This window comes from Anolis sagrei, chromosome 1 (assembly GCF_037176765.1).
Source record: "Anolis sagrei isolate rAnoSag1 chromosome 1, rAnoSag1.mat, whole genome shotgun sequence".
Lineage (NCBI taxonomy): Eukaryota > Metazoa > Chordata > Lepidosauria > Squamata > Dactyloidae > Anolis > Anolis sagrei.
This window is the reverse complement of record NC_090021.1, coordinates 57853247-57876835: the sequence shown is the minus strand read 5'-3', so window position 1 is coordinate 57876835 and position 23589 is coordinate 57853247. Positions and strand designations below refer to the sequence as shown.

General features: G+C 35.2%; 1 protein-coding gene across 9 annotated transcripts in view; it reads left to right on the top strand.

The window, feature by feature from the left end:
- RYR2 (ryanodine receptor 2) overlaps positions 1-23589 on the top strand; it is a 361257-nt gene that overhangs the window by 283431 nt on the left and 54237 nt on the right. For 6 of the 9 annotated variants that reach the window (XM_067464901.1, XM_067464907.1, XM_067464890.1 and 3 more), the window contains 16 exons: positions 2211-2271; positions 3315-3553; positions 4041-4122; positions 5490-5620; positions 6732-7052; positions 7994-8234; positions 9162-9249; positions 11045-11137; positions 12487-12657; positions 14174-14233; positions 14891-15025; positions 17361-17473; positions 18853-18949; positions 20111-20214; positions 21484-21535; positions 22434-22487. In XM_067464901.1, coding sequence (XP_067321002.1) covers positions 2211-2271; positions 3315-3553; positions 4041-4122; positions 5490-5620; positions 6732-7052; positions 7994-8234; positions 9162-9249; positions 11045-11137; positions 12487-12657; positions 14174-14233; positions 14891-15025; positions 17361-17473; positions 18853-18949; positions 20111-20214; positions 21484-21535; positions 22434-22487 — 2042 coding nt within the window. Of the gene's footprint in view, positions 1-2210; positions 2272-3314; positions 3554-4040; positions 4123-5489; positions 5621-6731; positions 7053-7993; positions 8235-9161; positions 9250-11044; positions 11138-12486; positions 12658-14173; positions 14234-14890; positions 15026-16142; positions 16180-17360; positions 17474-18852; positions 18950-20110; positions 20215-21483; positions 21536-22433; positions 22488-23589 lie in introns of all 9 variants that reach the window. The other 3 variants (XM_067464871.1, XM_067464861.1, XM_067464858.1) reach the window with 1 other exon arrangement.

The window sequence follows — 23589 nt, the reverse complement described above, 5'->3', positions numbered from 1 at the left end:
TCATGATCTCTTTACCCCAAATGAGAAGAAATATATAAAATGTTTTAAAAGGATATGTAGAAATATTTTAAAGAAATCAGTTACAATCATTTATTTTCATCATATGTTAGCTAGGGAAAATATATTTAATTCTGCATCAAATATTCTTTATCCCCAAGACATTTATTTAGATACATTGATTCATACTGTGATCATTTTAAATTGCTTTTTAATTGATTTCATACCCATTAATTACTTTTTATTATTACTAAGTATTTCTGAATTTTTGAGACTTTATCCATATTGTTAGATTTTTTTTGTTTACTTTCATTTTCTTTGGATGATTTATCTGGACATTGTGGACAGAATTCTGCCTGAAACTGAGATCATTCAGCATGCTTTCAGTCATATATCTAAACAAAAATAAAGCTAACTTATTGGTTTAAAATTGTTATAGTTGACAAACTTCATATAAATGGTTTTATGAATAGCAAGTATAATAATAAGAACATAATATAATACTGTTCTTATTATGATGATGCACAAAAACAGTAGTTCTATTTACTTTAAGAGCTGCTAAAGTTTTCCTATACTCCACTTTGATTATAATGTATGTATGTATGTATGTATGTATGTATGTATGTATTTATCATGTTAGAAGCAAATTGAGAATACAGGTATAATGTATAATAAACACATTGTTAAAAACTTGGCATTATGCTTGATTTCCTTTGACCAGAAACTGGCCACTTGGTGTGCCTCTGGTGTCGCTATAAGCAGGTCCTCCATTGTGCATGTGGCGGGGCTCAGACTGCATTGTAATAAGTGGTCTATGGTTTGCTCTTCTCCACACTTGGCATGTCACGGACTCCACTTTGTGGCCCCATTTCTTAAGTTTGGCTCTGCATCTTGTGGTGCCAGAGCACCATCTGTTCAGTGCCTTCCAAGTCTCCCAGTCTTCTCACCCACTATCAGCCACTGAGGTTCTGGATTTTTATCTGCCACTTTTGGACTTGTTTGCTGAGGTGTTTCTGCTAGTACCTCTATAGATCTTAGAAAGTTGTCTCTTGATTTAAGTAATTGGTATGTTGGCTGATATTTGAACAGAGGATAGGGCAGAGATGTCAATGCTTTGGTCCTTTTATTGCTGGCTGCTACTTCCTGGTGGACATCAAGTGGTGTATACCAGCTAAACAGTATAATTTCTCCAGCAATGTTGGGCCTAGACATCATGTGTAGATGATGATCATGTAGAGCACATGCCAATCTTGACAAATTCCTTATGTGAGCTTAAACATGTTGTTGTTGTCATCATCATCGTTGTTGTTGTTATATTTATATCCTGCTTTATCTCTCCTGAAGGAGACTCAAAGCGGTTCTTGATCACAATGTTTTGTGCATTATTACATATAAAAATGGCATAATCTGATTGAGGGTAAGCAACACACTGAAGTCTTGTTCATTTCATAGCAAAACACTATAGTGTATTCTTTACCATCCTATTGAAATCAAGAGCCAATCATATTTACTTCTGGCTAGATTGTATCTTTGACTTTTATAATGTTGTTAGGAATCAAACTTTTTTGTATAAATGTTTTCATAAGCCCACAGAAGACATCTATGGCAAATCTCCAAGAAAATGTATTTCCCTTCGAAGAGAATACATTTGTTTTATTTCTAGAAGTACAGATAAAACATTTTGTACCTTGTTTCTGGCTAGTGCCTTCTGCGAAGTCATTTCAATGAAAATAGATTTGTATAATTGAATGAAAGTTGCAACAAGATATTAGACACTCATGTTTGTGCTATTCTCAATGTACTGGCCATTCCATAGTGGCTCATAGTATCACAGTTCATAATGCTCCAAATTTAATGAACTTGTACAAAAAGTGGGGAAAGAGACTGGATTTTCTGCTTTAGATTAGACTGCAAGGTTGCTCCTATTCTAGACAATACAGAGATTTATTTGTCCTTTAAATCACATAAATATGCTATGAATTGCTCACCATTTTCATTATTGTGTTTTGTCTGCTTCAGCCAGTTGTATAGTGATACAACATTGTTTCTGTTTTTGGCATCTGCTAAAAAAGTTTGAAACAATATGTGAATTAATATTATATGGAACATTTCCTCCTTTAATGTGCATTTTCTACTTCTACATTCACCAGCATTGTTTTAAAAAAGAGAACACTATAATACAAGATCTCTCTCTTATCCTACCATTCTCTTAGGAAATGATGCAACTTCAATTGTCAATTGTCTTCATATCTTGGGTCAAACCTTGGATGCAAGGTAAAATGAAACACAGTTTACTGTGCATTACTGTTTTATTTCCAAATCATGGCAGTCATTACAAAAAAAGTGATGGGGAACACGATGCTCCATAGTTTACTCTGTATTGAAAATTGTTGCAAAACCTGAAGTATTAGTAATGCATATTACAAAGAAAATCTATCCATGCATCTACACCACAAAAAAAAAACACATTTCAAATAAAATGTAAGTTTAAGAATTTCACCCCTATCCAATGCTGGCATGTTGGGAGAATCTTATGTCTTTGGAAAAAAATAACATCATCACACCTAAATTAAGTAATGAACCATGCTTGCATGGTAAAATAAATGTATGCAACATTGCCACAATATGCATATTATCTGACTTTATAGAATGAATATATGGAGCGTTTCCAAAAGGTACCAAATCCATCTAAACAAATTTTACAGTAATAAAAAAAACATGCTGAGGATATGCATTCTTGTGCTATAAAAAGCAATTTTCTCTGTACTTAAGTGCTCAATACATTTTGATAATTTTGATCTGGAGATAATACTCTACTCCTCTCCATCAATATCCTTCTACCTATAAGTTTCCCCCTCAATTTTGGAATTTGGCACCTTTTGGAAACCAACTCCACATATAGATTCTAGGTCTTAAAATGAAGCTTTTGAATTTGAGGGGTACTAATGAAAGCAACATTGTATCAGTGCCAGTTCTACAATCAAAAGGTTTTCCAGCTCCTTGAAAAGTCTCCAACCTTTCTCTTTGGCTTCCCCATTCAATTGGAAGTCTCTTCCATCCCACTGACTGATGCAATGTCCCTTCAAAATCTTTAGGATTTTCTTTTGACACAGACTACAGAAATGCCATAGTTCCATGGGCATCTACTGCCCTCTTGTGAAATTTCTATGACTAGTTATATATCGGTTGTTAGTGTTCCACAGGACTTCAATCCTGAATGTTACATGTGCTAAAAGAAAACAAGGAATTAATTAGTTATCAATTTAATGAATTTAAATTAACCATTTACTATAATTGTATGTGCATCTGACATGCAGGACGGTGATGAAGACAGGTTTGGAGTCTGTTAAAATGGCTTTGAGAACCTTTCTGGATAATGCTGCAGAAGATCTGGAGAAAACAATGGAGAACCTTAAACAAGGGCAATTCACACATACCAGGAGTCAACCAAAAGGAGTGACACAAATAATTAATTACACCACTGTAGCTCTCCTGCCAGTGCTATCTTCCTTGTTTGAACATATTGGACAGCATCAATTTGGAGAAGATCTGATATGTAAGTATTGAAATAAAGACATATGCATTTACATGTTGCTAAAATTCTTATGTTGACATTATGAAAGCCAGTCTTCCAGTAATCCTGATAACCAGATGTAATTGGTTTGTGCTGTGTTACTGGACTATTTCAATCACTATAAAAGAAGAATTCCAGAGTTAATCCCACTGAGTGAAATATTTGGATCATGGTAGTCTCAACAGATGCTGTGGCAACATAATGTTAACTTTAAATAATGATACTATTATGATATAGTGTTTAATTACTCAACTGTATACCAAAATGCATTGTTTTAACTTGAACTAGCTGAAGAGAATGTAATTTTACTTCATCATCTTATGTTTTTGCACATTTATAAAAAATCAATATAAAATGCTTCAATTTCTCATTGTTTAAAATTGTTTTCTGAAAAGTTTATTGTGTTCTATTTTCTTTATATGAGTAACATGCAATGCATTAAAATATTTTGTGCTTTTCTCATTTTTAGTGGAAGATGTTCAAATCTCTTGTTACAGAATATTGGGCAGCTTGTATGCTCTGGGAACCAGCAAGAGTATCTACGTGGAACGGTAAGGGGGCACTATACATCATCCAAAACATGTTGTGAATTTTTGGGATTGGAATCCTGGAGTTGCTACTGTCTGGAAATGTTTATTAATCATTTTAGTTAAACTATTTCTTTAAAAAACATTTTTTTAAAATTCTGCCAAACATGTAATTTTTTTATCATAGCTTTCCTCCATTAAGTTGAAGAAGTACTATTGGGTTTTTAACTCTAGTTTATCCCAAAGCAATCCTGTTAGGTAGAACAGTCTGAGAGACAGTCCTTGTCCCAAGGTCACATGTTTAAATTCATGGCTCAGTGGGAACTTCTGAAGCACAGTTTCAAACTTTGTAGTTGTAATGTTATATTCAATTGTGCTATGTTCAACAGCACTGAGGCAATGAAGGCCACAATTTTATGACAAATAGGAATTGGCAATATAGCAGCAACATGACATTTGCAAGCACTTGTTATAGAAAGTGAAGGGAAGCTTCCTTAAGAGGAAATGGCTTCCTGACTTTAAACTAAGGTTTATCATCCTGGCTGACCATGAATAGAAGCTGAGAATCGCAGTGAAGCCCTTGTGAAACCCACTTGAAGAGGGTTTCACCTGGGATAAGAAACCACTTCACCTCTTCCCTTGCACTGACCAGCAACATGATGCATATGAGTAAATTTCTTTACTTTGAGGTGCCTCAGAAAGCTAAAAAGATATGCATGTAACCAAGTGTCTGCACCCTGACCGAAAACAGAAGGAAACAGCTAAACCTACCATCAATACAACATAAAACTGACAAAGAAGAACAAAGCATGTTCAAAACAATTCAGAGGAAGGTTAGAAATTCTTGGTTGGCAAAGCCTAGTTAGGTCAACCTAGGAAAGTGGCTAAGTGGTTGTAATGAGTAAAGAGGCTGAGATCTGGGGTGTGCCAACTTAAATAGACCAGTGTGGCTATGCCTGATCCAAGCCTTATACATAATGAGAGGGCCAATGTTTCTCTCTAACCAGTAGGCAAAGAAGGGTAAAATCACTCCATCTAAAAGCCAGGCAGCGCAATTCTATCCCAAATCTCTAATCACTGGGTTTTTCCATTGCTTTATTTGGAGTATAGTTAATATGAGAACCAATGTAGAGGTAAGAGTGTTGGAGTGCAACTCTGGAGACCTTGACTCAGTCACATAGTCTCAGCTTCAGAAAACCTTGTGATAGGTTTCCATAAAATGGAAACAAGTATAATTACTATACTCTGGCATTATAATGGAACATTATGAAATAATATCTTTGAAAAGCTTAAAATTCTTAATAAATATAAGCATGATATTATAATAACTATATGTAAGTGAAAGGAAAAGTTTTCAAAAAATAAAATCACAAAAATGTTTCAATTTGTAGGCAGCGTTCTGCTCTAGGTGAATGCTTAGCTGCTTTTGCTGGAGCCTTTCCTGTGGCATTTTTAGAAACTCACCTAAACAATCACAACACGTATTCCATTTATAATACCAAGACTACAAAAGACAGAACAGGTATGTATTCTTTCCAAATGTAAATATTTTTGAAATATTAATTTCATATATTATCCATAGTTTACTGCACGACATGTGTGATTTTTTTAACACGACTTCTCTGTTTCTGTGACTGCTGCTATTGAACATTTTTCTTAGTTTCAAGAGCATAATTCTCAATGTCTGACAGGGCCAGCACTATCATGATATTTGGTGAAACGTTTGTCTCAAGCAACAGAGAAGTGGAAAAGTTGGCCTTCCACAACAGGAAAGCACCTATTGGTTTGGAAAACTATTTCCAAGCACAGCTATTTTCTCATTCCTTCCTCTCGGATGTCCTTAAGCACAAGGCACTGTAAAGGGATGACCAGAATAATAAGCCATGTTACAATACAGGGAATTTTCCAGGCCAGTCCTTGTCAGTGAACCATTCACTTTACTCTATTATACTTGTTTCTGTCAATGGACTTGGAGGTGCATGGAGGAGGAGGAAATATTTATGTCTGCTTTTACAATTTTAGTATTTACTTTTATTTCTTCCCCCATATACTACTGTTTCTTTGGGTCTTATTTTCCCTCTCATGTATGTGGTCCTCTGTTTCCAGTCTCAGGACCTCATGATAGTCTCTGTTACACTTTCTCACACTTAAAAGATAATACTATATTTCAGCTCTACAACTGATCCATCCTACATCCATCCTCAATATGTGTACATGCTCATTCATAGAACATAATAGCTTACTACAAATCAAACCACCTGAAAATAGAAATATGGATATATTGGGCAGATTGTAACACTGAGGATCTTTCAAAGCTAGATATTGAGGAAATAGTGTTCCCTGTGTAGAGTTATCCACTGCTGTTACATCCATTTTTTTTCATTTTTCCCTGGCAGGTGTTCAGGTATTATTTCTACTACTTCTTCCACTGTGAGCATGATGTTTTAAGTTATCAAAAAAGAGCAATGTCAATAGCAGCTGTTTAAAGAATCAGTAAAAGATGTCAAAAATAGCCTCTCCACACCCCCATGGAATGAAAACAAGGGGAGGAGTGTCTGAATAACATCAAAATCCATGTAATATCTGTTTTCATTTTATTGTGGTCTCTTATGTATTTTGTTCTTTTCTTCTAGGTCTCAGCTTACCCAACAGTGTAGAAGAGCTCTGTCCAAACATTCCTTCTTTAGACAAACTGATGGAAGAAATTGTGGAATTAGCTGAGTCTGGCATTCGCTATACACAAATGCCTCATGTCATGGAAGTTGTCTTGCCCATGCTCTGTAGCTACATGTCACATTGGTGGGAACACGGACCAGAAAGCAATCCTGACAAGAGCGAAATGTGCTGCACGGCTTTGACTTCCGAACATATGAATACACTTCTGGGAAACATACTGAAAATCATATATAATAACTTGGGCATAGATGAAGGAGCTTGGATGAAGAGATTAGCAGGTAAATTGAAAGTAAATTAGCATACTTTATTTGGTTGATTTGGCTATTTTTTGTCATATAAGATGTTAAGATGAGAAGGGATATTTTTAAGAGACTGAGCAAAGTAAAATGATTATTTCAGTAAAGTATTCTGAACTGACTTTAAGCAGTAAAATGGAACATAAATATGTCAGGGAGGTAGATACAAAGATATTCTAAATGGTAAAATTATTACTATTACTGTTATTATTTTACTGACACTAAAACACAGTATGTCACAGAAAATGAGCTATATATGCTGGATTTCATTTAACAAAATCACAAGTTGAACACTTCCCAAGTGTCTACGACTATGTGATGTATTTTCGAATGATGCGTGCAGATCCAAGTAAGGTGGCCTTTTGCAGTTGACAGATTGTGATTTTTTCAATGTTTATTGTTTTCAAATGCCGGCTGAGATGTTTTGGCGCAGCACCTAGTGTGCCGTTGACCACTGGGACCACCTGGACTGATTTATGCCAGAACCTTTACAGTTCGATTTTAAGTTCCTGATAATGGCTGAGTTTTTAATGTTGTTTTTCCTCAATGCGACTGTCACCTGATATGGCAACATCAATAATCTAAACCTTTTTCAGTATTATTATTATTATTATTATTATTATTATTTGTATCTTTCTTTATTTCTCTTCAAAGCAGATAACAATAGAATCACTACAATATATTTTTAAATTTTATAGTTTTCATTGAAAGAACAGAGAAAATGGGCAGGTATGAGTGGAGATTATATCAATATGTTAGGTTTTAAAGTTAGAGACAGAAGCAATAATCAGACCTCTGCCATTTATGCAACATAGATGGGTAGCCAAAGAAGAATCTGTAATAAGAGTTATTGTGGAGCATACCATATTTTGCTATTGTTTGGTATATATATATGCTATGATATTAATGGATTCCTTACATAGTGTTTTCTCAGCCTATCATAAGCAAAGTGAAGCCTCAGCTCTTAAAGACACATTTTCTGCCACTGATGGAGAAGCTAAAGAAAAAAGCTGCCCTCGTTATTGCTGATGAAGAGCACTTAAGAGCAGAAGGCAGAGGAGACATGTCTGAGACGGAACTCCTTATCCTAGATGAGTTCACTATATTAACACGTGATCTCTACGCATTCTACCCATTGTTGATCAGATTTGTGGACTACAACAGGTACATGCAGTGCATACTCATGGATTACTTGGGGATTCCTATGACAACATAGCTCAAATTTCTGAAAGTTGCCAACCCACAAAACATAATAATGTTTCTGCCAGAACAATTTAATGGACCAGGCCAGTACCCATATTTAAAAATAAGGGGGGGGGGGGGGGGGGAAGAAATTCTCAAATTTTCATCATTATATACCAAGTGGGATATTTATTATCTCTCCACAAATGGGATAACATGAGGTAGGAACAATTATAATATAATAATCTTTGAATAACTTCAAAGAATTGGCAACAGGACTGAATTACTGATTTGAATTGGAAATTGTGTGTTAATATAACTACCAGCATTCCTCACCATTGCCAATGCTGGCTAGGATTGATGAGAACTGCAGCCCAATGACACTTTTTCTGCCTCTATTTGACATATAGATAGTTACTGGGTTTGTTGTTAGCATAATGTAGTGCATATAAAAAAACCATCACATGTATTTAAAATCTATGGTCACTAAATGAATTTCATGTTTGAGGTGAATTTGAACAGGGTCCTTACTGGTTTCAGTCAACTACTCAAACCACTTTATCTGTGCAGTCTATATGTCTATTTTTCAGTAAATTATGTTTTATAGATATAAAAGTGTAAAATGATCCTGAGTTGTGGAGTTGCATAAGCACTTATGATTGGGTGTTTTTCTTTTTCAAAGTTTTAGCTGGTAAAAAAACAAACATGTTAAGCTTTTTAAAAAGACTCTAAAAAGAAACATTTTTTCAACAACCCAGAAGATTATATATATGTGTGTGTGTGTGTGTGTGTGTGTGTGTATATGACATATATTACCTATAGCTTCTGCTATATGAACATTATTGAAACTACTTTATGTATTATGATAATAACAGAGATAGTGCACAATACTTTTTTAATTGATTTCAGAGCAAAATGGCTGAAAGAACCTAACCCTGAAGCTGAGGACCTGTTCCGTATGGTTGCTGAAGTATTCATTTACTGGTCAAAATCACATGTAAGTTAAAGTTTCAATAATGTTTGTCATTGTGGAGGTCAAGGGATATGCTCAAGGTGTAAATATAGAGACACAATATAATAAGAAAATGTGTGTTTTTCTCTACATAATAATGAGGATTTCATTATTGCCTCTCCTATGATAGTAATAACTTCCTGTGCAGCAGTTTACTTTTCTATCATGGGAGAAAGTAGTATGAAGGGACACTACTGAAGTGGGATTCACCAGTGGAGTTTTATGTTGTTATGTTGTTGTCACTGATTTTGTGTTATGCACTTGTTGTATTTTGTGCTTTGAGTGCTTTGTGAGCCGCCCCTAGTCCCTCAGGAGATGGTGGCAGGGTATAAATAAAGCTTTTATTATTTATTTATTATTACAGTGATGTCTAAGGGATTTTTTGCATTGACCATATAATGCAGTTCAGTTCTGAGTCAATTCTGAGCTGCAGTAGTCTCAAAATTCACACTGGCAATGGACATTGCAGCATTAATAATAATAATAATAATAATAATAATAATAATAATAATAATCTTTATTTATACCCCGCCACCATCTCCCCAAGGTGGACTCGGGGCGGCCAAGCCCAGTAGTGCATTGCAATACAATAACATAAAAAAGCATAAAATAACATCACAATAAAATGAAACAAGCATAAAATATAATAAACAGTGCAAAGTAATACAAAAAAATCAAACACAATCACAATGAGCGGGCCACATGCGCAAGATAATGCATTTAAGGACATTAAAAAAGTCTCAGGAAAGCCAGAGTTCAGCCAAATAATGCACTGCAACAGATGGCAGTATATTACAAGTTCAGGGCGAAATTGGCTGTGCAAAATGTAAACTGTAAACACCTGGCCCTTCTGAAGTGCAATAAAGAATCACAAATGGGAGCTGCCAAAATGCCTCATGGGCTTGATGGCAACAGAGGACTAACTGACCTCCTGGAAGGGTACTTGTTTATATCCACTCCTAACTATCACTTCCCCCCTTTTTCCCACCTTGTATGTCTCTGCTGCACTGCTGTACATCTCTGGGGGAAGAAAGGGGAAAAAGACTACAAAGTGATTTGTGGCTATGCTCAGTGGTAACTGTAATGAGTTTTCTGACCTCAAAGAGGTTTCAGAATAGCAATCTGCTTATGCATTCAGCAAAACCAGTTCCTCCCAAATTAGTTCCAAACTGAATTATAGTGTCAGTGTAGAAGTGCCCTTCACTACTAGCTCCTTATCTACGCAGTTTCAGATTGGTATTGAAGAAGATAGATTTGCTGCGCAGATGATTACATAGGAAATCCTGAAACCATTTTGAGGCCCAAATGGTGATTACAGAAATCACAGGGCACCATTGAACATTAAGGGATTTCTTCCATGCACTCTTGTGGGGATTTATTGTCTGGCTACTGCAGTTTGAAGCTAGCTTTGAATTACATTAAACAATCAACGTAGATGGGGACATAGTCTAATCAGAATCAAAGTTTCAAGGACAAGCCATATTTATCCCATTCCCACCAACTGTTTCTCAAATTAAAGCCCATTTACTTTGTACCATCAATCATGCTAGATGCCACTGAGAATCTGATGTGCTCTCATGTGTGTAGCTCTGAGCTCTTTTTCCTAACCCTGTCCACAAGGGTCACAGGGTTTAATAAATAGTTTACATTAACCTACTGGGCAGAAGTAGGGTGAGGTGAGAATTTCTATGGAACATAAACAATACATTTTAAGTATTTTAATTGCATTTGTTCTTTACTGCTGGTGGTACTGTGAATGTTAATGTTTATGCCATTTCAGAATTTTAAAAGGGAAGAACAGAACTTTGTTGTGCAAAATGAAATCAACAACATGTCTTTCCTTATTACTGACACCAAATCCAAGATGTCCAAGGTACAAAAAACTACAGAGTTCACATGTTTTTTATTGCTAGGTCCTTTGTATTATTTTTCAAGCTTTCATGCCTTCTTTTATTCTTAGGTTTTCTTTTTACCCCTCATTAAATTTTATTTATATTTTCTAAGAATAATCTTTCAGTTAAAGTTCAGTTGAAGAAGGTATATTGGAATTAGCATTCATAAAAATATTTGGAAATGTTTGTAGTCCCAACTCACTTAATCCTCAAAAGAAGATCCTAAACCATTAGTCTCCATTTCATACGATTTTCTGGTGTATTGTCGAAGGCTTTCATAGCTGAAATCACTGGGTTGTTGTAGGTTTTTCGGGCTATATGGCCATGTTCTAGAAGCAGTCTCTCCTGATGTTTCACCTGCATCTGTGGCAAGCATCCTCAGAGGTTGTGAGGACCTCACAATCTCTGAGGATGCTTGCCATAGATGCATGCGAAATGTCAGGAGACAAAGCTTCTAGAACATGGCCATATAGCCCAAAAAATCTACAACAAGTCATTTTCTGGTGGCTTATAAAAATAATTTATTTGATTTAAAAAATAATAATTGAGTATAAACACTGGAAAGAATTTACTAGAGTCTTCAATAATAGAATAATTTAAACAATGTAAAATCAGATATAAGCTGTCAACAACATATGTGCTTCACAATGTTCTGTCTGCAGATTCTGAGTTGCTTTCAATGGTATTCCCAGGCAAAAGCTTTTTCAGTAAGAACCAGAGATATTACCAGTGGATGAACTAATGTTGTCAGGTTACCACATCAAGAAAAACAGTAGGTAGTAGACCACTTGAAACTGACCCCAGGCATTCTGAGTCACAGAATCTACTTCAGTTACAGAAATTGATGTAGGAGTACTCAAAAGGTGTGTGTCTCATATAATGTAGCGTACACTGACTATATTAACAGCTTCCAACTGGGCCTGACTGCTTGAGGCAGCATTGACCCATTTTCCCCTCCACAGAATGATCCTCAACTTATTCATGGGCCACTTCAAAATACATAATCTTGGCCCCAAAGCTATCTTATACACTGCTTCTTAAACACAAAGGGAAGGAGTCATGAAAATGTTTCTCAGATGAAAAGTGTTGATGAGTGGAAAAAGCTTTAAAAGCTGTTACATACATATAAGATAAGCAGCTGAGAATCTATAGTGGGAAGATGAATTGTATTATAGCTATGGAGGTCTTTATTTGTATAATTATTATAGATGTAAAACCCTAATATACAAAGTGATAGATTGTTGGCTTTATTGTGTGCCTCACTCAAGAGATAGATGGCAACTTTTCTTGTTTTACAGTTTAAAACTTGATTATTTCTTACATATTACAGGCAGCTGTTTCAGATCAGGAAAGAAAGAAAATGAAGAGGAAAGGTGATCGTTACTCAACCCAGACTTCCCTTATTGTGGCAGCTTTAAAAAGGTTGTTACCTGTTGGGCTAAATATTTGTGCACCTGGGGACCAAGAATTAATTGCACTGGCGAAGAACAGGTTAAGTATGGTAGGTGAGCTATATGGATCTGTTTATGTGGCAGAAGTTTGATTACTCTCACCCTTAGTAATGGTCAACATATTATTAGGACAGTGATATTAGGGCAAGTCACTGGCAGCCAAATCTGTGACCAGTCCAGAGAAACCCACTGCAGTGCAACATTGGTGTCCACACAGTCCAGCTGTCTGCAATCATATCGGTTTCTCTGGACAATCACCTCATCCTTTGTGTTTCCACTGCTCCAATCCAGCCATAGAGCTCCATTGTAATACTAATCAAACACTTAAATTATTTTGCAACAATGGCTCTGGTTTAGGCAAATATCAAATTATAAATATAATATATTTGCATGGGGATTCTATAGTGCAAGGAAGATAAAAAAAAAACATTTTATGAAAAAATCATTCTTTTGTTTGAATTAAGATGTGGTTTATCTGACTTTTAGACAGCCAATCAATGTTTGCAGGTAATGATCAAGTTGGTGTGTCATTAAGAAGAGCTCAAGTGATGAGATGACAAAAGCTATATATAGCCCGTCTAGCTATGCTAGTGATGCCAACCATGTTAAAATACAGTTTGACATTGATCTGCAGTTTGTCCTGTCCTTTTCTTCTGAGTCAACAAAGCTGGCTTCAGCTTCACAACTACAAGCCATATGGCTCTGTATGCAGCGCAGGTGTATCATTCTACTTAGAGTATAAATAGATCTTCATGATATGGCAGTCCAGTTGGCCCATATTATGGTATTCAAATGTTTGTGTATTTTATCACCAACTGCAGGGCTTTTTAGTGACTCCACACAAGGTGAATTTTTATTTCTAGAATGTACCGCTTGTTGGTTGGCAAGCCAGACCCTTAGTAAGAACAATGTCAAAGAGGGAGCGTTCCTTCTGAGTTTTCAAACCAACCTTTCCAGGTTATCACTCATCAAGGTTCAGTCATGACTTGTATTTGATGTGTTACATCATATTTTGTTGTAACTTCTTAGATGCTTGAAATAAAATAAAAATAATCAATTACAAATGTTCCTCGTTGTATTGTACTTCAGAGATCCTTCTTCTGAGTTTCATCTCCTTTCACCAATACATGAAAACACTCTGTTATTGTCATAATTTAGGCTTAAGTGTGAGATGAACAACATCACACAACAGGTTTCAAACTGTAAAGACAGTTTCATCGTATGAGTAGCATACTACAAAATATGATGAAAAGAGTCATGCTTTGTTTAACAAATACTTGAGAATTTCTCAGATTTTGAGAGAGAACTTCTAATGAAAGTCTTACTGATTTTGAGAGTACTTGTTTTAGGAAATCCTGTGAAGCCATTATTATTTTTGGTGTGAACAAAGAACATTTGTTCATGCCTTATACAGGAATTATTCATGGAGTCGTTTTAAGTTGCAAGGCACATGATATATACAGGGTCAGTTTTTTTATTTATAAAAATCTCTTTATTATTGGCAAATAATGTAACAAATCTACCGAATAAATAAAAATGTTCATGATATTTTATTTTATTTGACAGAAAGACACTGAAGATGAAGTTCGAGATATTGTTCGTAACAACCTTCACTTACAGGGCAAGGTAATTTAGAAGTATTGTAATTATTCTTTCTCTGATTTTTTAAAAGAACTAATCTAGATATTTTGGGCACTGAACATACCAGTTATGTTCTGCCCTCTCCAAAAGATGTTAGCTCTCTTGTCCTTTGTTTTATGTTTTTCTTCAGTTGTTCATTGTTTATGCCCTTTAAGAATATCAGTTTTGTTTTGCTGTAAACAAACATTCTTACAAAATACAATTCTATCACTTGGATTCCACTTTTACTACCATGTCAACATTCTATGGGATCCTGGGGTTGTAGCTTGATGAGTGTGTAGCTAAAAAATGTAAATGACCCAGTCTGAACTGAAAATCGCAAATCTCTATAAGATGGAATAATAGCAGTTAAAATAGCACCATAGGCCTATAAGATTAGTTATTAAGAAGAAAATGGATATAGTGGATATATATTCACTCTTGTACCCTTCCTCATTCCTCACATCTTTGCACTAAAAATATGTAAAGAAAAAAAAGAAGAAAATGAAGAATTTTTTTTCAGGGAGATCTCAGCAATCTACATTGGTTTTTCATTGCCTACTTCTGGGCTGATTATGCATCTGGCATTGTATTTCTAGCAATATATGATTCTTTTTTCTAATGCCTCAATTATATGATTCATAAAATCTATTATCCCTGCAGCTTGAAGATCCTGCCATTAGGTGGCAGGTAGCCCTTTATAAAGATCTACCAAACAGAACTGAGGTTACTTCAGATCCAGAGAAGACAGTAGTTCGGGTTCTCGATATAGCCAATGTGCTTTTCCATCTGGAACAGGTTAGATATTATTTTAATGTTTTATTTATTTATTTTTCATACATATAGCAGCACTATAAGAATTTCCAAGCTCAATATTACAGTGATACAGTATTTTTTGGGTGGGTGGATGGGTGGGGGGGGGGGGGGGAGAGAAATGGCAGATGCATTTGGTAAAAATATCTAATTATGTTCATGTGTGTGGGTGTTTGTGTTTAATGTGCGCGCTCTCTCTCTATATATATATTGATTATGCTCAACTAATGCACTGATCATCTCAAGAATCCTAGCAGCATCTACATGGTTCTGGCATTTTATTTGGTACAGAAGGAAAGCTTGGATACAAAAGATATACAATGAAATTTCAGATCTTTTACATAAGCAATTCTGTTTCTGTCAGTTGTGAATGCATGATTCTCTTATGCTGGTTGAACTTCTGTTGCATTCTATTCCTATATGAAAAAAGTAAAAATTAAATTTTCCAGCAGAAAATGATGAGATAGTGTCAACTATGAGTTCCCTGTGATACATGACAACAGGGAGGCCATGATAGCATACAATTCTGAAAAGTGAGGTGGCCAATCATGATGTGAAAACTGTCAGCTCACTATATCCTCTGTGTCACAACAAAACAGAACACATAAAAATCTAACAGCACTTCAGTCCCAAACGATAGTAGCATACTTCGTAGGCAATGTTTCCAACAGAAAGGAATTCCAGACCTACTGAAGAAGGGAAGGATACTCCACCTTCCCTCTGTGGGCACTGACAGCTTCTTTTGCATGTAATGTGTATGGCTGATTTTTTACGGTTCGTGAATTAGGTAGATAGCATTGGCTATCAGGTAGTCTGGCTGTATGTTGGGAGACTTTTCACTGATTTATGTTTTGGCAGTGGGGATAAGGGGAAGATGTTAGAATACTGTAGTTCTCACAGTGGTGAATTACTTGCAGGTTTACTAATCAAAGTAACATATTTAGCTTAGATATGTAGTTTGTTCCTAAGGCAGAGACTGTCAAGTATTAATCCTTCCAGATATTTTTTTTATCCAAGCACCATTATCTGTAAAATGAAGCACATAATTTGGACTTTATTTTTTTGCTTCATGTATTACTTTTCTTTCTTTTATTACTTCCAGAAATTCTCTAATCGTGGCCGGAAATTTTTCAGAACGGGAAGTATAGTGTTCCTTCTCGTATCACTAATTATGTTAGGATCACATTATTAATTTTGCTTGTTAATACCCCCTTTTACTGATTTTTATGTTTTGATCTCTAATACATATTTCAAACCACACTTTAAAATACTCTTTCTTACCACATTTTTGTTTTCCCCTGTGTTTGAATTTGTAGCACGCAGTTTGTTTTCACCAGGAATCGTGTAGCTTTACACAATTATTTCCTTCACGAGAAGGATACTTTTTGATTTTTCCCCTGTCCAATGAATTATTGTGTTTGATCGGTCTGTGTTTCAGTTATTCTGTGCTCTAATATATACAATATCTATTTAATCAGAATAACAAATAAGTACACCATTTTTTAATTGTATTTTTTCTTTACCCTCACAACCATATATTTTGAAGCTCTAGAATGTGCTTGTTATAAAGAATTTCCTACATAGTGCTAACATCTTAGAGGACAAGCAGAGTTTGTGATTCAGCCAAGTAACTTCAGTGTCAACAGTTCCTGTTCTTCCTTGCAGAAATTACATTTTTGATAAGGATGGTACTAGTATTTTTTTCTTTTTCTACCAAGAGAATGTGCTCCTCCACCAGGCAGCAGAAAGAATTTGTCAGACTGTGCTATGAATATTTCTTTGGTAGAATAAGAACCATACCATTTTTATTGGGAGTGAATTTATTTATGTTTGTTGATTTGTTTAGCACGTGTCTCCTTCCAGCATTTAGTACTGAGAAAGTACTCTCTCAAATCACCCCTAACCATGCCTCTGGATATGACTACATATGTAGGAATGGGCAGCTTAATTTTTAAAGTGTGTAGGTGTGTATGTGTGGTAATTGTTCCAAAACCACAAGTTTAAATATGGGAACAAGAGTGAGTCACACACCTTTGTGGGCTATGGCCACAGTATTTCCAACTACATTTTGACTGTAAATGACTCCAGTATTTGGCTTATAAATTATGGTATACAAGCATAGGAGCAAAAGGTGTTGTTGTTTTTGATTGAAAAAACCACAGAGCAAGTTGCCATAATTTCAAATTATCCTTGCATAATCCATCTGGTAGCATACATTTGTTGGTTTGTATCTTTTATAACTTTAACATTTTAATGTTTTTTTAATTATAATAAATAAGCGTGAGTCTAGAAGGGACATTCTTTTCATTTTCATTTTCAGGTTGAGCATCCTCAGAGATCAAAAAAAGCAGTATGGCATAAACTTTTATCCAAACAAAGGAAAAGAGCAGTGGTCGCTTGTTTCAGAATGGCACCCCTCTATAATCTTCCAAGGTATCTTATTTCAAGAAATGAGTGAGAAGAAGAATGGAGTACCTCCAAATCATATGCATTTTCAGCAGTATTAAAAGGTTTAGAAAATACATGCTAAAACTATGGTGCCGGTGTACATACTTTTACATATTATTGATCTTTCTGCTTTCTTATCAATAATAATAATAATAATAATAATAATAATAATAATAATACTTTATTTTTATCCCACCCTATCTCCTGGAAGGGACTCAAGGCAGCTTACCACAAAAATTGGCTAACATTCAACGGTATTAGTGCATAGTATCTTTTCGTTTTGAAACTATTACACAAATTCAGTGATTCAGTTTGTGAATCAGTAATAGATTTGCGAGTACCAAATAGGCCTAATAGCTTTTAAAATTCTCTTTTGATTCCTTTCAAAGTATTGGTTGCCCACTCAGAGGTTCAGATCTTATCTTTTTGTTTCAATATATTTGAATGTAGTGCACACTTCACTTTTATTATATAGGCTACTACTGGTATTTCTCATGTACTAACTTGACCCAATGTGTATATTCTTTAAATTAACATATATTATTCTTTACAGATTTGAAATCTAAACAATCATTTCCCTTTCTTTTATTACAAAACAGAAAACAGGCAAATACTGTCAGGAATTTCAGGCTTTATAGATTTTTTACCAGTTATATGTCCTTATTTAATCATATACACATATTTTAATGATATATCCACAAGTTGAGACATTGCCAACTAAGATGCATCTTGCCTGTAACAAATGTACAGTACAAGGAAACTTTTTGTCACATAAATCTTTCTATCACAATTAGTTCTATATTTGCTGAAGGGAAACATGCTTTTTCCCTTCAGCAAGCATGACGGGTGGGGATGAGAGCCGGGGCCTTCTCTGTGGTGGCCCCTTGGTTGTGGAACTCCCTCCCCAGTGATATCAGACTGGCCCCATCACTTCTTGTGTTTTGAAAAAAAGTGAAGACATGGTTTTGTAATCAGGCATTTTGGTAGTGCAATACAGAACCAGTACAATGTATCACGTAAATGATGACCTCAGGACTGGGTTTTGTTTTAATAGTTTTATGATATTTATGTTTTAATTGTCGATTGTGTTGATATATTGCATTTTATGTTGTAGAATATGAGGCATTAAAATTCCCAATTTGTGTGCCACTCTGAGTCCCCTGCAAGGGTGAGAAGAGTAAGATAGAAATAAAGTAAATAAATAAATAAAAATAAATGTTTCCTGTGAATTGGTTACTCTAAAATATATGTTATATTCATATGTCTGTACAGAAATATATGGACTAACTTGTGCATCTATATAGACGTAGACTAATATCTATAGCAGTACATGTTCACGAACACTTGTCCATTTTCATTTTTAGGCACCGGGCTGTCAATCTTTTTCTTCAAGGATATGACAAATCCTGGGTGGAAACAGAAGACCACTACTTTGAAGATACTCTTATAGAAGATCTAGCTGTAAGTTTGGACTTCATAGATTTTGAGATATGTAGTTCATTTTGTGTACTTTTTGCATTTTGAATTTTAACAGTGAAAATAGGAAGTTCAAAAGCAGTATGAGAGATTACCAGTTTGGCAGCCCGGACTCTTTCAGGTTAAGGAGGTCTACTGAATCCCCAAGGGTATTCAGATTTTCAAAGCTGGTACTAGTGAGCAGATATTTCTAATAATCTGAAACATTTATTTTGAATATATGTGTGAGAGATGCAAATAACAGACAAAGATTTCCTCATCCTTGATGAACTATCCACAGCAAAGAAATGGTCAACCACTGGAATGTTTTTTTTTTCAATAATTTGGGACATTTTGTTTATGTGCAAAGCATTTATTTGAAAAAAAAAACACCCTTGAGTTTTTATATTAAAAACTTTTGTGCATAAATAATTTTTGTGCAGATAAGTTGTTTTGAACAGAATACACTTCTCTGCACAAATATGGTGTTCTTCCTCATAAAACACCTTTTTGGACATTTTTTGTGTGAAAAAGTATGAAAAATTCCAGCTAAATTCAAGGACAAAATAATAATCAACTAACTTCATTAATACATGTATAATTATGTTAATCCAAATGAAATTGGTAAGATTGTTGTAGCGATGACTTAACATGATATTTCATGATTTATCCTACCATTAATTGTTATATGATGATGACTGGTTTAAAACATTGTATTCTGGGATTATCTACCCTACTGTCCCTCCCTATTACTTATTTATTCAGCGCGCACAGGATGACATATGCCAATTTATATGCCAGTTCTATCTCTTTATTATAGCAGTACTCATTTTTCTTGAAACAGTGCATGAGAAGTTGTATTAAAATGAATACTTCTGTACCAATTCTAAAGTGTATTTTGTCTCCAAATTAAATATTTTGAAATGTAATTTGATGAATACTTGGGTCATTTGACAAGAAATAAAGTCACCATGATGAATTTGTGTATGAATTTCTAATCTGCTGGGCGAGAAAGGTGGGGTTTAAATGAAGTAAGTAAATAAATAAGTAAATTTAAACTCAATTACGTGGGAGTAAATTTGATAGCAGTTAGTGAGAATTTCAATTAAATATGTTTATCAGATTTCAAATCACAGTTTACATTTTTTCCCTATTTCTCCCTCTTAGAAACCTGGAGATGAGCCACCAGAGGAAGATGAATGCATAAAGAGAGTTGATCCTTTGCATCAACTTATTTTACTATTTAGTAGAACAGCATTAACGGAAAAATGGTGAGAATGATGAAGAGGGAACAATAATTGTAATTTTTGGTAAATTGCTTTCTTTCCAGATTTGCATCCTGCTTTTGAAAATAGTTATGATGAGGTAAAACTGGGAACAGTTCCTAATAAATTGTCATGTGTTCATATTTTTTGCTAGAATTTGGGGAGGAGGGGATGTGAGGATACAAATATGCTAGACCGATTTTGAATTCATACCTATATCTCTTCAAATGTTCATCAATGGACAATGGAAATTTATATTCCTTTCCAATAACAGTAGGGTGATGGAGCAGGGCTTTGATGGCCTACATTAGGCAGCTCACCCCTTTCTTCCTGGCTTTGGAAACAACTGACTCACTCTCCCACCTCTTTTCACAGTGGATCGGCTCCTGTTTATCATGTGATATTGCACTTGATTTTTTGTTTGTTTTTGTGGCTGGTTTCTTGGTCTTTGCCCTTACAAGGAGCAATGTGGCTTGGTGGTTTATGCCCTCTGGCTCCCCTTCCAATTTGTAGCTTTTGTGGGAGCAACCATCAGTTTTTGGATTTCTCTCTGGGGCTGTGTTGTTTCACTCAGTGGAGGCTTGGGTGTGTGGTCTGGGTGAGACCTACAACTTCAGCCGATCCCACAATAGGTTGCTTCCTCCTTTAGTTTTGCTCATCACTATAACACAATTAAATAGGTCATGATTAATAATGTTGCCTGTATTTCATAGAATCTCTTGTGTCTGGTCTCATTCCTGTGGTAGGACAGCAATGGTACACAGGAGAATAGGTAGTACTTCATATTTGATCCAAAAAAATTCAACCATGAGACAATGCCAGTCTTGTTTTGGATTTTTGACAACTGATTTAATGCAAACTGTACTGCAAACTGTATAATAGCATACCAGATGAAAGAATGTGAACAGACCTAAAAAGTAATTCTGGCCGTGAATATCTTTGACAATACATTGAAAACCTGACAATATTAATAGTTATTATTCCTATTGGCAGATAGACAGAGATAGTTTTTCTTATTATTTGCATGTGCAAGAGAGCAGTCAATCTCAGATTTTTTAGGAGGAAAAAAATCTGTTTCCCTCATCTTCACTGTTCTTCTGTCAACATTCTTTTTGGGATATATGGTTCTGTAGTCAGGACCAACTGATATATTAATAAACATAATGTTTCTTGTTTAGAAGGCTTTCACCTCCTGTCATCTGTAATTTTAAATAGGTCAAAAAGCAGAAATTTTACAATAATGTTTTCCGTTATTCTTCTATTTCTATAATGCAGTAAACTGGAAGAAGATTACCTTTATATGGCATATGCTGATATTATGGCAAAGGTAATTTCTTTTCACATAAAATAATATATTTCCTCCCATCATTTGTTTTGTGAATTTGCTTTGTTTTGTAATTCCTTATTTTGGTATTCCCAGTGACCCATAATGTTTGTCTTTTAAAGAATAGACAAATATGATTTTTCATATTCTTTTTTGATTCAGGTTTTCATGTGACCCCTTCCTTCTACATTTTAGCTCCATGAAGGCAGGTTCTATCTTATTCACAGACCCCTTCTTCATTTCCTTACTCACTTCCCCTTCCAATGTCTTGGGGTATGTAGTTTTCCCAAGATATATAAAAGTTGCTGCAAGTTGCTGGGGTTTATAAGTCATCAGATTCAATTATTTGCCTTATGACATTATCTTATGAAAATTCATTCATTACTAATTCCAATTAAAATCAGAGTTTAACTGTCACCAGTATTTTGACATAAATGAAAATCATAATAATAATGACAATGATGATAAGGACAATGACATTCTTTTTAGTAATTTTAAAAAAAAATTAAGTGTGGGCCCATAGGCCAGTTTTCTACCAAAAATTTCAAAGAAAGCCTTCCAAATGAAAGCTGCAGTCATTTTTGGTGTTCGTGTGTGTCTGGAGTTGTACATTTTCTAAAAGGTGAATTCCCAATGGGAATTCTAGAACAGCTAAATACAAGAACAGCCTGAGGGTGCCCTTTTCCCCTCTGTCACTAGAGTACAACGTTAAATGATTTATTGAATTGTAAATCAATATTTATCAAGTCAATAGGTTTGCTTTAGCTAGGAATGGCAATTGGATTTAAGACAATGTATAATTTACGAGTATATGATATTTTGAGAGAAGTTTTATTTCTAAAACAAATATATTTGAATTTAAAAGGTTGTTTGTAAATGTAGTATTTTTTGTACATGGTAGAGCTGTCATGATGAAGAAGATGATGATGGTGAAGAGGAGGTGAAGAGTTTTGAAGTAAGATGATATTATTATTATTATTATTATTATTATTATTATTATTATATTTGCTTATTGTATTTCTTTTATACAGTCCATAGTGTCCGAGAAACAGTTATTTGGTCAACAGTAATCATGCATGTTTTATTCCAACAGTGTGACACACAAGTTTAAAATATCCTTGTAGAAATTCCATCTTTATACCGGACTACCTTCAACACTTTTTGTATTTATATTTGCCTTGATAAGCACTGAGATTATGAGCCTATTGCTGGATGTTGAGATCCATACATATATGATAAATAGAATCCAACAGCAAGACAGAATACACTACTTTGGATACCCTCTCATCGGTCTTAGGCCTCATCTACACTGCCATATAATCCTATTTCTGAATCAACATTATCTATTCTGAACTAGATTATATGGCAGTGTAGACTCATATAGTCCGGTTCAAAGCAAATAATCTAGATTCTGAAACTGGGTTATATGGCAGTTTATATTCAGCTTTATATATCTGCAGAATGATTAGTTGCATGTGCATGGGCGATTACCTACTTCCCACCACAGAACCCAAGAACAACAAACACTCAGTGTTGGGATAACAAAAGGCCACAACTTGTTTATTGATTACAAATGAGAAACAGGGTCGGCTGCCATGCATGGGTCCTGGATCAGGAATCAGATATCCAGCTGCTGACTGATACCACTTAACCATGCCAGGGGGTGCAGCTGTTTACCGACTGGCACAGTATCAGAACACTGTTCTTTCCATACCCTGTTAAGCCACCAGACACTCTCCCTCTACAATTGGGGGGGGGGGGGGATTAAGCAAGTCAGATCCAGGACCCATGCCAAATGCCACAAACAGGAGTGGGTGGGTGGGAGCCCCCACTTCCCCCGCCGCCAACCCTGACCCCAATGCAACCAACAACCGCCAAAAAGTCCAAACAGTCCCCAAAATGCCCAGTCCAACAGTTTAAAATGTCCCCATGGCTAACAATTTGCCAACATGGCTAACCTCTATTGGCCATGCCTGCCTTCCTACTTCTCCTTTGCTGGGAGTGAGTGGAATCCTTTAGTAAATTTTTTCCTCTTTTTCATTTGCCAGAATTCCTAG